This window comes from Dipodomys spectabilis, unplaced genomic scaffold (assembly GCF_019054845.1).
Source record: "Dipodomys spectabilis isolate Male_0828 unplaced genomic scaffold, ASM1905484v1 ptg000053l, whole genome shotgun sequence".
Classification (NCBI taxonomy): domain Eukaryota; kingdom Metazoa; phylum Chordata; class Mammalia; order Rodentia; family Heteromyidae; genus Dipodomys; species Dipodomys spectabilis.
In genome coordinates, this window is record NW_024870730.1 from 4,023,969 (window position 1) to 4,039,950 (window position 15,982).

At 43.5% G+C, this 15,982-nt stretch overlaps 2 protein-coding genes across 2 annotated transcripts in view; one reads left to right on the forward strand and one right to left on the reverse strand.

The window, feature by feature from the left end:
* Positions 1–8,796: 8,796 nt before the first annotated feature.
* Tstd3 (thiosulfate sulfurtransferase like domain containing 3) lies at positions 8,797–11,846 on the reverse strand. The gene is made up of 4 exons (XM_042679584.1): positions 11,712–11,846; positions 9,624–9,794; positions 9,371–9,530; positions 8,797–8,986 (listed from the first exon to the last, which is right to left on the reverse strand). Exons 1-4 carry the CDS (start codon positions 11,770–11,772, stop codon positions 8,914–8,916), a joined length of 465 nt encoding a protein of 154 aa, XP_042535518.1. The 5' UTR covers positions 11,773–11,846; the 3' UTR covers positions 8,797–8,913.
* Positions 11,847–13,701: 1,855 nt separating this feature from the next.
* Usp45 (ubiquitin specific peptidase 45) overlaps positions 13,702–15,982 on the forward strand; it is a 62,537-nt gene continuing 60,256 nt past the window's right edge. Inside the window, exon 1 of the mRNA XM_042679610.1 lies at positions 13,702–13,752. The gene's annotated coding sequence lies outside the window, so the exon portion shown is untranslated. The remainder of the gene's footprint in view (positions 13,753–15,982) is intronic.

Consider the following 15,982-nt stretch of genomic DNA (forward strand, 5'->3'; position numbering starts at 1 on the left):
TAGGATAATAGATGTGTCACTACTGCCTAGTCTGAGACTCCAGTTAAATTTTAGGTAAAAGTCTTCCACATTTAATCAAAAATAACACCAAAGGTTTTATAAACAAACATTAAAGTTCTGCTTCCTTAGGGCAAATATCAGATGAGCTGGAAAAGAGATTCATAAAATCCGAACCAATGACCAGTATGGTTTCCCCAAGCTTACTGAAGGGTAATAAGAAAACAAACTCTTCTGATCTAAAAGAATTAATGTTGAACTTGGATTAGATGAACAGAGTGATTATCGCAATCAACTGTGATTTTTTTTCTTTAAATTTATGTGTATTTTTTGTTTTGTTTTTCATTAATTATGCCTCAAAACCTCTTTGTGGGAAATTTAAAACGACACACAAGAAGAGTAAAGCAGTGAATGAGCCTCCATGTTACTATCCCCCCCGTTGCAACAATTTCCTCATCGGAACTCCTACCCACTACCTCCATCTTACATACTATTTTGAAGCAAACCCGGATTATCGTGTCATTTCATCCATTAATATTTCAGGATGTACTGAAAGCATATCTCTTTTAAATCTGTAAAAGTGGGGCTGGGAAGGTGGCTCAGTGGTAGAGTGCTTGCCTGGCTATGCATGAGGCCCAGGGTTCAATGCCTCAGCACCACATAAACAGAAAAGGCTGGAAGTGGCACTGTGGATCAAGTGGTAGAGCACTAGCCTTGAACTAAAGAACTCAGGGACAGCGCCCAGGCCTAGAGTTCAAACCCCACGACCAACAGCAAAAAAAAGAAATCTGTAAAAGTAATTGTGCCTAAAAATTTGCACAAAATAATTTGATTATCAAATACTCAAAGTTTGGTTCTCTGATCAGTATAAAAATTGTTGAATAATGGCAGTTAAGATTCAAGTAAGTACTATATCTTTCAATTCATTAGTCCTTAAAGTTTTTCTTATATCATTTAAAATTCCCCTTTGTCTAAGTTTCTCAAGACCTGAACTTTGCTGATTGCATCCTTGATATTCCATTTAAAAATGTTCTTTTGTCTTCTGTATTTTCTGTAAACTGGGATGGGGTGGGGGATGGCATTTATTACTATATAAGGTGGTAGTCTTCCATTAGCAGGTATACAGTAGCTGATTTTTTAAAAATCAGTTATAGGCAACACTCTCCAGTATGATTTATCCACAAGGCACTTATGCCTATTGAACATTTAAGATGTGGCTAGTTTGAATTGAGATGTGCTATAAATGTAAAATATGCATTGAATTTTAAGTATTTAATACAAAAAAAGGTTTGTGAAAATTAGATAACCAGTTTGTAATGATTAATTTTTTAAATGGTAATTAGTTTTGAATGCATAGGATGAAATAAAATATTAAAAATAATTTTTTCTTCTAACTTTTTGAATGTAAGAAGCTTTAAAGTACTGTTATATCCTAAGGAAAATGTTAGATCCTTGTTTCATTCTACCTTGTCATTCCCATTTCCCACTCTTCTGGTTAACTTTAGTCATTTAGCTAAGTATCTAGGATTACAGGCATGAGCCACCAGCACCCAGTTGCAATCATATTTTAAAGATGAGAAAACTTAGGAAGGTTAAGTAACTTATTTATTTATTTATTATTATTAATAAGTTTTTTTTTTTTTTTTTTGGCCCGGTCATGGGGCCTGAACTCTGGGCCTGGGCGCTGTCCCTCAGCTCTTCAGCTCAAGGCTAGCGCTCTACCACTTGAGCCACAGTGCCACTTCCGGCTTTTTTTCTTTTTGCTTATGTGGTGCTGAGGAATCGAACCCAGGGCCTCAGGCATGCAAGGCAAGCACTCTACCACTGAGCCACCTTCCCAGCCCAGTTTTTTTATTGTGAAATACCATACAGAAGGGTTACAATTACATGAGCAAGGTAATGAGTACATTTCTTATCAAGCATTGTTGCCTCCTCCTTTGTTTTTCAGGTTAAGTAATTTATCCAGTCACAGAGAGTGATACAACTTAGATTTGGATTTCTTCAATTCTTTTTCAGTATTAGGTATATCTAATGTAAAACATGTCTTTTGAAGTATACTTGTAAGATATTTTTGTTTTTATTTTTGTATTAGGAATTGGCTTGGTTATAATTTGTTCAATTTGCTTTGTATTTCATGTTCATTTATGCAAGAATCATTAGCAAGCACGATCATTTACACAAGAATCATTACTCAGAATCACCCGTAGGAAAACATTTTTTCCAAATCCTTCATCCTCCAGTCTGGACTGGCTGCCTTCTAAGCCAGGTGGTCTTGCTGCTATTGTAGAAGTGGTCATATTGTGACCTCACTGATTTCTTTTAGGCAGTTATAGAGGAAATCCAAGTCTTAAGTAGCACCTTGTTCTTGTTTGAGAGAATAATGTTAATCTGGTGATATTAAATTAAGGGTTGTTTTAAATTTTTCCTTGTTCTTTTTTTTTTGGTCATGGGGCTTAACCTCAGAGCCCTGGGCCCCAACCCTGAGCTTTTTCACTCATACTGTGATTTCCATATTTCTCGTGGTTAATTGGAGATAACTGAAGGTAATTATGCTAAATGGAGATAATTGGAGAGTCTCACGGACTTTGCTTTCCAAGCTGGCTTCCAACCACTATCTTAGATCTCAGCCTCCTGAGTAGCTAGGATTACAGGCCTGAGCACCTATGCCAGGCTTGTTCCTTGTTTTAACAATTTTTCAAGTGTTTTCCTTCCACATAGTTTTTAAAAAATATTTCATGTTAGATTCTTGCTGTGCTCAGAACCCTTCCTGTTTGAGAGACACAGGGAACGGTAACTGCAAAGTCTGCAGGTTGGGCTCTGTTGTAGAATCAAGGCACAACAAAACGTGGTCACCCTCTCATCTCCAACATCATTTTCTGGCTTTTCTTTGGAATGGGTCCATTTTTTCAGAGAGGAATCTTGTACCTTTTTATCTCAGGCAATATTAGGCAAGCCTTCAGCATTAAGAAACAGGTGAGAGTAACGATGGAGGTATTTTATCCAGTGTTCAGAAGTTCATTTGATCTTGATTTCTGGAAAGGATCTCATTGACATTCTGCCCTCAGATGTCTAGCTAGAAGTTACACCTTCCTTTTTTTTTTTTTTTTTTTTGTCAGTCGGGGGGCTATCCCTCAGCTCTTCAGCTCAAGGTGAGCGCTCTACCGCTTGAGCTACAGCGCCACTTCCGATTTTCTAGTGGTTTATTGGAGATAAGAGTCTCATGGACTTTCCTGCCCAGGCTGGCTTTGAACCATGATCCTCAGATCTCAGCCTCCTGAGTAGCTAGGATTATAGGCATGTGCTACTGGTGCTTGGCTTTATACCCACCCTCCTTTTTAATGTGTATTATTAATCTATATCAAGTGGCCATGAACAAGTACTATATTGTATAGATTCACACGTTAAAAATAATCATAGCAGCATAGTATTGGAGATCGAACAATTACTTAGTTAAGAAGTTGGATACACTTCAAACAGATTCTACCATTAAAATACCTTATTAAAGTCCTCCCCCACAGTTTTTTTTTTCTTTTCTCTTATACTTGCTCCTGGAGAAACTTGTAGCATTGAAATGAAAATTTGCAGCATTATTTTTCCATTAATAAATTGCTAACTTTAGCCTGACACTTTTGGCTCACACCTGAGGATTGCAGTTTGAAGTCATCGCTGGCAGGAAAATGTATGAGACTCTTATCTCCATTAACCACTAAAAAGCCAGAAGTAGAGCTGTGGCTCAGGGACATCATTCAAGCCCCGAGTTCAAGCCCTAGGACCAGCACACATACAAAAAGAAGAGACACAAAAAGCTGAGCTCCAGTGGCTCACGGTTGATATCCAAAGATCAAGGTTTGAAACCAGCCTGGGCAGGAAAGTCCCTGATACTCTACCTCCAGTTAACTACTAAAAAGCTGAAAGTGGGTGGAGCCATGGCTCAAGTGGTAGAAAACTAACCTTGTACAAAGAATCTCAGGGACAAGGCCTACACCCAGGGCCTAGGGGATGTGTGTGAATGGACAGAAGAGACAAAGTGTTATCTGTTGGTGAACTAGTTTGTTTTCTGCCTTTATTTGAGAGTCTTTCAAGGTCTCACATTCTGCTTCACAGACCCTCCTCTAATTGCTGCAGTTATATTACCATGTTTGGTTCAGTTGTCTTTAAGAGTACATTTCTTGACATTTTTCAATGAGATAAACAGTTCACACAGAGTTACAGAAGATCTCCAATGGCCAGTGCAATTTTAGGCAAAAACAAAACAACCAATGCTGCTGGTATCATAATCACAGACCTCAAACTACCACAAAGCAATAACAAAAACAGCTCAATACTGGCACAAAAACAGGCCTGAAGATCAATGGAAGATTTAGAAATAAATACATTTATCTAGAGTTATCTGATATTTGACCAGGAGGTCAAAAAATATATGGTATAAAAAAGCCTCTTCCAATTGGTGTTGGGAAAACTGGCCATTCATATGTAGAAAATTGACATTTAATCCCTGTTTGTCACCATACACTAATATCAACGTGGCTCAAAGACCTTCATGTCCCATCTGAAACTTTGAAGCTACTACAATGTGGAGTAGGAGAAACATTAGGACATTAGAAAAAACCTTTAGACATAGATAGGAACTGTTTGAAGAGTTCCAGAGTTAGAGCAAATAGAGAGTTGACACATGGGATTACTTTAAAATAAAAAGTTTGCATAGCCAAGGACATAGTTACTAAACCAGAAAGTTAGCCAACAGACTGGGAGATGTAGTCATGGTGTTCAGTTCTACACCAGGTGGAAAATGGAGCTTGTGGGCAGTGATGGGAGGTTCTGGGAAGTGGGGAAGGCAAAGGAAAGGGTGACATTCTCCAAAGAATTGTACTCTGTGCCTGACTTAGGAAATGGTATCCCCTTTCTACGACACCTTAATAACAAAATGATGCTTAAAAAATACACTTCTTGGACTAGAGGCCTTGTTCAAGTGGTAGAGTGCCTGCCTGGCAAGTGCAAAGCCCTCAGTTTAAGTCCCAGTACTTCAAATAAACAAGTCCTTTCAGATTAGCTTCTAATCACTGCTCTCACAGCTCATACATATACATAGACAGCCACTTTATCCCAGAATCCAGGAGACCTCATAGAGATTATAAAACTGGTAAGAAGGGGCTGGGAAGGTGGCTCAGTCAGAGAGTGCTTGCCTTGCATGCATGAGGCCCTGGTTCGATTTCTCAGCACCACATAAGCAAAAAGAAAAAAGCCGGAAGTGGCGCTGTGGCTCAAGTGGTAGAGCGTTAGCCTTGAGCTGAAGAGCTGAGGGACAGCGCCCAGGCCCAGAGTTCAGGCCCCATGACTGGACCCTCAAAAAAAAAAAACCTGGTAAGAAAAACGGATGAAGCTGGGCGCTGGTGGCTCACGCCTGTAATCCTAGCTACTTAGGAGGCTGAGATCTGAAGATCGTGGTTCAAAGCCAGCCTGGGCAGGAGAGACCGTGAGACTCCTATCTCCAATAAACCACCAGAAAACCGGAAGTGGCACTGTAGCTCAAGTGGTAGAGTGCTCGCCTTGAGCTGAAGAGCTGAGGGATAGCGCCCAGGCCCAGAGTTCAAGCCCCACGGCCGACCAAAAAAAAAAAAAACGAATGAAACCTGAGGCACTTTAATTTAGGACTTCTACCTCATTGTAAAAATGATGTAAAGAACTGAAAAAAGAACTCTGCTTTTCTCTTAGGTTTCTAAACTTTGACTTACCCCTGTATTATAAAAATAAATATGGTATTCGCTCATGATTGGGATAAAACAACTACTTGTTCAGCCAAATGCAATATTTTTGCACTTGATGCCAGAGAACTTTATGGCTTTGGGAGTTTTGCTGTACTTGTCCATGTAATTTAAGAAATATGATTTGTTAGGCCAGGTGTAGTGGTTCATACTTGTAATCCTCAGTTACTCAGGAGTCAATTATCAGGGGCACCACAATTTGAGGCCAGCTAGGGTAAAAAGTTAATGAGACCTTCCCATCTCACCACAAATAACAAAAGAAAAAGCTGAGTGTGGCTCTGCATGCCTGTCATTCCAGCTACAAGGGAGGCATAAGTAGGATTATGGTCCAGGCTGACAGTAAGAAGCCAAGTCCCTACCTGAAAAGCAAAGCAAAACCAGAAAGGCTTAAGTAGCAAAACACCTGAATAATAAGCCCAAAGCCCTAAGTTTAGAACCTTAGTACTGCCAATGATTTAAACATTTACTTCAGAACAATCAACAACCTTGTCCTCATAAATCAGATCTAATGTAGAAGTTATTCTAGTTTGTTTACTTCAAAGATTTAAGTGTAATTAAGTGTAAATAGAGTACATTGTCCTATTTTTAAAACAAAAAACTGGATCTTACACGGTGGCACATGCCTATAATTCTAGTACTCTGATGGCTGAGGAAAGGAGATCGTAAGTTTGAAGCCATTCTGGATTAGATGAGTTCCTAAGCAGTACAGGCTAGGTAATGAGACTCAAAAAAGTAAAAGTTTACCAAGAATCCAAAAGTACTGTATAATCTTGTTTAAATGTCAAGTGGAACATGCTGTCCTATGTAAAAGATGACACTAGTAATGCATGCTTACCTTTCCCCTCTATCTCTAGTGGGAACCATTCTTAATTTGGTGTTCATTATTTTCATCATGTAATGCCTTTAAATGGATTGTGTGTGCATGTGTGTTCAGTTTTTTAAAGTTCTGGTAGGGAACTTCATCTTCAAGAAGTTAGACGGACATCTGAAGCTCGTGGTGGTCACATTCCCAGATTGCCCAGTGGCTTTCCATCTCATTTAGGATAAGTCAAGTCCTTGAAATTAGTTATTAGGCCCTATATGACCTACATAACTACTATGTGAGCGAGAGTAAAAACAAATAAGAAAGAAAATAGGTTTATTTTGCTCAGCACACTAACACATTAACTATAGGAATTAACATTCTGAAGAAAATTACAATTTTCTATTTTTACTTTCTAAATTGAAGGAATAACAGCATAGAAAACATACATTTTTGTGTTTATTTCAATGAATTTTGATATACTTACCTGTGTACTAGTATTTATTTATTTATTTCTTTTTGTGGGGCCTGAACTCTGGGCCTGGGCACTGTCCCTCAGCTCTTCAGCTCAAGGCTAGCAAGCTACCACTTGAGCCATAGCATCACTTCCGGCTTTTTTTTTCTGCTTATGTGGTGCTGAGGAATCGGACCCAGGGCCTCATGCATGCAAGGCAAATGCTCTACCACTGAGCCACCTTCTCAGCCCACTAGTACTTATTTATAACACAGATCATTTGTACCATCCTAGAAAGTTCTCTTTTTGGCTTTTTCCAGTGAAATCTTCTATCCTCCAAAGATATAGTGTAAGAACCCAGTTTTCTTGTTGACTCCCACTTCTACTTCTGAATCTCTAGCCTCCAGCTATGCCAGTAGAATGCTGTCCGCCAGGTCCTAACCACAGCTGAAGAATATCCTCACCTCTAAAGAGCTTTGAACTTCTGTAAATTAGCTTGCTTGTGAAACTACCACCTGCATGTGGTTCTGGCCTTCTATAAACCCTGCCCCATGGGAGGTCGCTGCTGCTCTTAGTTCTGAGCTATCGCAGGACAAGGCAGTTGCTGACTGGCCAATAAGACTCCTTTGTCACTTTTGACCATTCCTCCATGTATTTCTCAACTCTGAGGTCATTTCATCAGCCCTTGTTTTGATTTCTATCACCAGGTAATCTCTGCCTGTGGGGATTCCAAGTATAAGCCACTCTACCAAGCAATTTTTACTTTAAAATTATGAATTATATCACTTTCATACTGGTCGCCACACTGACAAGCTTTTAGATGATTTTAATATATTCATTGTTCATCAATTTCTCTATCTTGATTTTTTGGATTTTGAACTCAGGCCTCCGTGTTGTCTCTGAGCTTTTGTGCTCAAGGCTAGCACTCTACCACTTATGCCACTTCTGGCTTTTTGGTGGTTAATTGGAGATAAGGGTTTCCTGGATTTCCTGCTTTGGCAAGCTTTGAACCATGATTCTCAGATCTTAGCCTCCTGATTAGCTAGGATTACAGGCATGAGCCACTGGTGCCCAGCACATTCTTTTTTTTTTTTTTTAATATTTTTTTATTGAGATTAAATGGTTACATAAATTTCACAAATTTCCAAGTATTGTGGGATAGTGATACTTAAAGTCACAAACACATTTTTAACCTTCACAAGGCAAATTGTCATTATCTTGGTCTATAAAGCTTGTGAATTCTATAAGCTTTGATTTTTCTTTCTTTTTTTTTTTTTTCTTTTTTTTGTGGGTCATGGGGCTTGACCTCTGGGCCTAGGCGCTGTCCCTGAGCTCTTTAGCTCTAGGCAAGCATTCTGAGCCACAGCACCACTTCCCGTTATTTTCTGGTGGTTAATTCAAGATAAAGAGTCTCAGACTTTCCTGCCTGGGATTGCTTTGAACCGTGATCCTCAGATCTCAGCCTCCTGAGTACTTAGGATTACAGGCATGAGCCACTGGCGGCCGGCTTTGATTTTTCTTTTAATAAAGTTTACTTGTTAATTTGTTATAGTCTGCCTCTGATGAAAAGGAGCACAGAATTAGTCATATGATTAATAGTGACTTGGTCTTAGAGAATGCAAATTCAACGGTACTAAACCACTTAAAAAATTACTCCTACAATCTAACCTTTCATGGTTTCATGGTAAGTCACACACATACTTTATCTCAGTCCTGTGGCCTTTGAACTTTATCAAAGGAGCAGTATCTCAATTTACAGACAAAACAATTCAACAAGCAACTGGCTTACACAGATTGCTCTTATGCTTAACCACTGGCGCCAGGATTTGATTGTTCTTTTGCCTCGATCCTATTTTACACTCCATGTATACAAGGAAAGTCATCTTGTATTCCAAAGTTCAATGTCCTTGTTTCTTCTCTGGAAATTCATAGGTTACCCACTCCTTCCATCCTCCAGCATAGTGTTGGGCACTGAAAACATAAATAGTGCAATCAGTATTTCCTCTCCTGTTTTAAAATAGGGTTGATAGGAATTCTCGAGATAAATAATGCAATATTGCTAGCTACTGATATTATTTAAAGTAGGGGTTTATTTAAAAAATTCAGTTACTTGTGAATAAGATGGAAAGATGTAGGTTCTTAATCTCTCTATTGTGTCTTTATTAACAGTAATTAAACATATTTTTCCTTTTTTTTTCTTTTTGTGGTGGTGGGGATTGAACCTAGAGCCTCTGCATACTAAACCAACACTCCTACTGAACTATATCATCAATGACTAAAGTATCTGTCTAAATGAATGCATACAAAACATTGTGATACACATTCCTGGATCCAGATTTGCCTTCATCTACACACCTGCCGAAGCCTAGAGATATTGCTGTGTCCATAGCCTTTTTGCTTCTCACTCCAGCTAGACAAGAAAACACGATACTGTCAGATTTAGATGGCTTTACTTCATGATACTTCTCTTTGAAATCTCTTGGGTTCATCTCCAGAGCTTGGCCTACTTCACTCACTAAAGGAAAATTTCAAGAGTCTCAATTAAATTTTGGACACAATAAGTTACTGAGTAAATATTTAATGAATGGGTTTAAGGCATGTTACTTACATGGTATATTAATAGACCCAGGGATTTTACCATGTTGTAGAATTTCCCATGTCTCCCTAACATCAATTAACATAATGTTTCCAGAAGTTAACAGGTTTTTTAGTTCCTTGTAAGTGATATGCTTAGGAACAGCAGTACAAACATGGCAGCTTCCTTGTATGGACTTTAAACCTGGGGGTTGGGGGGGAAGAAAAAACAATTTAGTTAGCTTAAAAGTGCCATCATGCCGGGTGGCTCAGGTCTGTAATCCTAGCTACTCAGGAGGCTGAGATCTAAGGATCACAGTTCAAAGTCAGCCAGCCGGGGCAGGAAAAATCCATGAGACTCTTATTTCCAATTCACCACGAGAAAACCGGAAGTGGAACTGTGGCTCTAGTGGTTGAGCACTTGCCTTGAACTGAAGAGCTCAGGGACAGCGCTCAGGCCTAGAGTTCAAGCCCCACGACCGACCAAGAAAAAAGTGCTGGATGCCAGTGGCTCACACATGTCATCCTAGCTACTCAGGAGTCAGGAGGCTGAGATCTAGGAATCATGGTTATAAAGTCCCTGAGACTTTTTTGGGGGGGTCCGGTCGTGGGGCCTGAACTCGGCCTGGGCACTGTCCCTCAGCTCAAGGCTAGCACTCTACCACTTGAGCCACTGTGCCCCTTCCAGCTTTTTTCTTTGCTTTTGTGGTGCTGAGGAATCGAACCCAGGGCCTCATGCATGCAAGGCAAGCACGCTACCACTGAGCCACCTTCCCAGCTCCCTGAGACTCTTGCAACCAATTAACCACTAAAAAGCCCAAGTGGAGCTCTGGCTTAAGTGATAGAACCCTACTCCTGAGAGAAAAAAAAGCTAAAGGGAAGCACCCACACCCTGCAAACCTCAGGACTGGCAAACACAAAAAAAGGAGACAATGTGCTTAGGAAAAAACCATCTTACACTACAGATGAAGGTAAGGAATGGAGGTGGGGGTGGGGCAGGCTATTATCCCGCACCCATGCATCTGTGCCCACAGATAAAAGTTGAGTCTAAAGGAAAAGCAGCATATAAAAAACAAGCAGGAGCCGGGCGCTGGTGGCTCACGCCTGTAATCCTAGCTACTCAGGAGGCTGAGATCTGAGGATCGCGGTTCAAAGCCAGCCCGGGCAGGAGAGACCGTGAGACTCCTATCGCCAATAAACCACCAGAAAACCGGAAGTGGCGCTGTAGCTCAAGTGGTAGAGCGCTCGCCTTGAGCTGAAGAGCTGAGGGACAGCGCCCAGGCCCAGAGTTCAAGCCCCACGACCGACCAAAAAAAAATATAATAAAATAAAAAACAAGCAGGGACTCTAGGCCTGCTCTGGGCTCTAGGCCCAACACCCCCCCCCCCCCCTTTTCCTTTCTCAGCCTCCAGCTTTCCCATGCATAAAACAAGGGAAGACACTAACACCTTATATGATTTGGAGATAATCTGGAGGAGAGGGGGGGGGGAGAGAGAGAGAGGAGAGAACGAGAGAGGGAGAGAGGGAGAGAGAGAGAGAGAGAGGCTCTCTAGCAAGGCTGGGCCTGTCAGCTCCTCCCCAGCAGGGGAGAGAGAGAGAGAGAGAGAGAGAGGCTCTCTAGCAAGGCTGGGCCTGTCAGCTCCTCCCCAGCAGGGGCTGGGCTGGCCTGGCTCTTTTAAGTCTGGAATGGCCTTTCAAGTCTCAAACGAGCACCGAGGTTATTCTAAATGCCTTAGATACCCACCACCAGTGGGCTATTCCTATCTACTTAGAAGGCTGAGATCTGAGGACCGCGGTTCAAAGCCAACCCCAGGCACAAAAGACCGAAAGACTCCTATTTCCAATTCACCAGTCCAAAAAGCAGGACTGGAGGCGTGGCCCCCAAAAATAGCAAACGACTTACACAAGAGCCCCGGTGCGGTGTTTATTTCCTCCCCGCCTGCCATCCCCAAGGATCCCTCCGACAGCCGGGTATCCGGGGCGGGGGGGACCGCGGGAGAGGGCCGCCCGTCTCCCTGCCCCGCGCAGCGTCGGGTCCACGGGAGCCAGGACCCCGTCCTTGCCCTGCGCTCCCCGGGACCCGAGGCGGGGCGCCTCCCCTTTTCCCGGGGCTCAGGCTCACCGCAGAGCGCAGTCACCGCCGTCCGGAGAACCGCAGATCCGAACCCCAGCTGGGGCCGCATGGTCCTGGCCGGTGCTCTCCACGCAAGGACAGGTTGCGGGTCTCGGGTGCTCTTTCCCGGCTCGTCCCCGCTCTTCCGCCGCACTGCCCGCTCCTCCGGGCTCTTGAGCGCCCCCCCAGCCGACGCCGGCCGAACAGGGTACTGCCACTGAAAAAGTCTCTAGTAGGAAAGCTTAAAATCTCGCAGCTTCCAGAACTGGGCAGCACTATCACTAATAACTAAGAATCAGAAGACTGTGTGATCAGGAGAAATTTTTGAGCTCTTTTCCTCACATCCCGAAAGCTTATCACTGTAATGTATTTAAGTGATCAGTAAAATTACTATTTTAACACGGTCATGATTTTTTTTAACCAAATACATTAAATTCTGAAAACTAGTATCAAAATTTCTCCTATATACTTTGCATGGATAAACTACAAAGTTTGCCGTAAGATTGTATTTGTTTTCCTTAATAGAACAATTGGTTCTTCCATGCTGAACAAATTTTGTTCACACAATTAAAACAAAAAACAAAAAATCTTGGAAATCATTTGGAAAGAAAGTAAGAGTTACGCTTGTTCTCCTTTTCCTTTCTTCTTTTTGAGCCAGTTATGAGGCTTGAACTCAGGTCCGAGGTCCTGTCCCCTTTTTCTTGTTGTTGTTCAAGGCTAATGCTCTACCAGTTGAGCCAAAGCTCCACTTCCAGCTTTTTGATGTTTATTGGAGAGAAGACTCTCACAGATTTTCCTGCCTGGGCTGGCTTTGAACTAAGATCCCCAGGTCTCAGCCTCCTGAGTAGCTAAAATTACAGGCATGAGCCACCAGAGTCCTGCCTTCTTTTCTTTTTTTGCTTTTGCTTTTTTTTGTTTCGTTTTTAGTGAAAGGAGTTTAACTCCTCTGTATATCACCTTTATAATAACAATAAAATTTAAAAAATGAAAAATAGAAAAAAAGCTTAAAAGGAAGTTTTAAAGTGTAAAGTACAAAACATGAGGATGCTATGATTTAGCAGTTAAATTAATTTCAGTAGATAACATGATTATGATACGTTGGCTCAGTTTAAAGCAGAACATATGGACATTTATTTTTATTTACTTTTTTGTCGGTCATGAACCTTGACCTCAGGGCCTGGCCATTGAGTTTTTCTGCTCAGGGCTAGAGATCTACCACTTTGGGGCACAGCTCCACTTGTGGTTTTGTAGTCTTGAACTGGAGATGAGTCTCATGGACTTTCCTGCCCCAGCTAGCTTTGAGCCACGAGTACTGAGTAGCTAAGATTACAAGCACGAGCCACTGTCCCTGAGCTGCATTCATTCTTGCTTTCTAAAAATTCAGTGTGAACAAACAGCAACCCCCATTACCAAGCTTGTACATGGGGGCTGGGGGGAGATGGAGTGCTGGTGTCCTTGAGCATCTAATGCCGTGCTCAGTCCACCTGACAGTTGCGGACACGAGGAGACTTGAGGGCCTATGAACCAGGGGGCCGTTTGCAAAGTCAGTCGGCAGACTTCGTTCATAGCAACTGTTTTGACTCTGCACGCGTAGCCCCTCCCACAGGTCATCGGACTCTGAAGCAGCACAGGTGTGAGTCCACCCAGGCACTGCCTCGCTAGGGAGGGAGAACCAGAAAAAGGAACAGATACTGTGTGTAAGAGGTGATCACGTCCGGGGCGGGCGATGGAGACCTCGGAGCGGTGCAAAGGCAGCAAGCGGGGGAAACAGGGCTGCGGGGATCGGGGGGGGGGGGGGGCTGTTTATTCAAAGAGCCGCTGGGACACCCGGCCCCGCCCCACCTTGCCCTTCCCGGTGACCTTGTCCTCCCGACTCCGGACCTCCGGACACTCCATCATTCCCCCCCCCTCCCGCCCCCCCAGCCTTCCCTGCGCGGCGCCCGCGGCCCCGAACCCGCCCGGGACGCCAGGCCCCGCCCTCCGCGGGCGCGCTCCCGGCCGCGCACGCGCACTGGCGGCTGGTCGTGGACGCGGCGGCCCGGCGGGCGGGGTGAGTCTGGGCGGCGGCCGTGGGGTCCCCGCGGGGGGCCGGTGGCCGCCGCTCTTCGGTGACCCAAGCCCCCTCTGCGGGAGAACGGGCCTGGACGGGAGGTTTTCCCACAGCCCTGGCCCGTCCGATCCCGCGGGGCTGCGGGCCGCGTGGGCGCCGCCGGGCCCGCCGGGGGGGGGGGGGGTGCGGGCGGCGGCCGGGAGCCGGGCGGAGGGGCCCCGGGGGCCCGCACCGCGGTGACCCCCCACCCCGCCGCCTCAGCTCGGCCCAGTTCCTCGTGGGTAACTCGGGGTGCGTTTGTTAGTGGGCGGAGGAAGCGGGGCTCACCTTGGCTTCCTGGCAGCATGGCTTATTTTAGGGGCTCCGGAGCCTGGGTCGGTTGTGTCCCATCCACCATCTACTGGCTCCCCGGCTTCTGCAAGCCCCGCAGCCTGAGTCAGGTGTAAAATGAGACGAGCGTAGCCGCAATCCGATCCGGGGCCTTGCGCCTGTAGTCCGAGATACTCGGGAGCTAGAGAATTGAAGGATCCCAGTTCGAAGCCCGCCTGGGTAGGAAAGTCCCTGAGACTTTCCTCCAGTAAACTACAGAAACGCCAGCAGTGGAGCTGTGGCTAAAGTGGTGGAGCACCAGCCTTGGCCCCAAAATGCTCAGAAATAGTGTTCAGGCCCTGAATTCAAGCCCCAGGAGGGCACAAATAAAAAGTAGCTCTGGGGATTGAGTGAATTAATACTCACCAGCACTCAGAGATAAGCATGGTACACAGCAAAACTCTTAAGTGCTTTTTATCATTTTGAATCTGGGTACCTGGAGAAGCTTGTCCCCCCTCTCCCCATTTTCCCCCTGATCCTGGGGGAAATAGTTAAAAGAAAAAAATATATATAGGGCTAGGAATGTGGCCTAGTGGTAGAGTGCTTGTCTAAGTATGCAAGAAGCCCTGGGTTCTGTTCCTCAGTACCACATACACAGAAAAAGCCAGAAGTGGTGCTGTGGCTCAAGTGGTAGAGTGCTAGCCTTCAGCAAAAGAAGGGACAGTGCCCAGGCACTGAGTTTAAGCCCCATACATAACATATTATGTATATATATATATGCAAATATGGGCTTTTTGTTCGTGTAGTCTGTTGACAACCACAACTTTTCAAGTAAGTTAGAGCAAAGACCAGGCCTAGATAATGCTGATGTCAAAAACTGTAAAGTTCCAAGTTTGGAAAAACCATTGAGGAAATAGCCAACATATTTGTGCAGAAAAGAGTTAATAAAGCAAGCCTGAGTGCCATCCTTTGAAAGGCGTGCTTTCAAGGTTGGCCACTGTTTGTTGTATGAGGAACTTAGATTTTGGGAGTGTGCCTACCTAAGAGAATTTGTTTTATGCTGAATACTATGTTTATGCTGAAATTATCAGCTTCCCTAAAACTCCTAGGCTCCAACTCTGCCAGGTTTCCCCAGGCAGAATTACTTACGTGTATTGCTGTATATTCCTTGTTGGAGAGAGAGTTGGAAGGAGTCTTGGAGATTGCTAAATTCAATTTGAAAGAGAAAGTATTTGGAGTTCTAATAACAATTTTTTTTTTGCACTAAATGGAAATTAGAAAAGCAACAGTATAGATTGTTACTGTGGGTTATTGTGGCAAAATAATTGTGTTTAGTTATTACCATACAGGTGTTCAAGAATTGCTTTTCTCTGCCAAGATAATTTTGAGTGAATCATTTTTTGCCAAAGTTATGGTTATCTACTGATTCTAAGTCATAGACCTGGTTCTGTGCATTATTTTGACAGTACATGAGGAGGGTATGCACTTAGGGAGAAGGTACTTCAATATTAAGTGATTAAAGGATCAGACTATGTATAAAGTAACCTGTAATAAAATCCTTAGCCTTATATACAGAGTAAGTCCTTAACCTGTAACCCTGAAGAAAGCCTTTAATTTGTTGCAATCTAATTCAAGAGTGATGTTTTTAGGTTTAAAAGAAGATGGTAGCAAAGTGGTAGAGGTGGAGGGTATGCTTAGCGTGTGTGAGCACTGGGTTCAAGCCCCAGCAGCACCCCCTTTCATCAAAAATAAATCTCTAGCTGGGTGCCAGTGGCTGACGCCTATAATCCTAGCTACTCAACAGGCTGAGATCTGAGGATTGCAGTTCAAAGCCAGCCCGGGCAGGAAAGTCTGTGAAACTCTTATCTACAATAAACCACCAGGAAACCGAACTGGCGCTGTAGCTCAAGTGGTAGAGCAC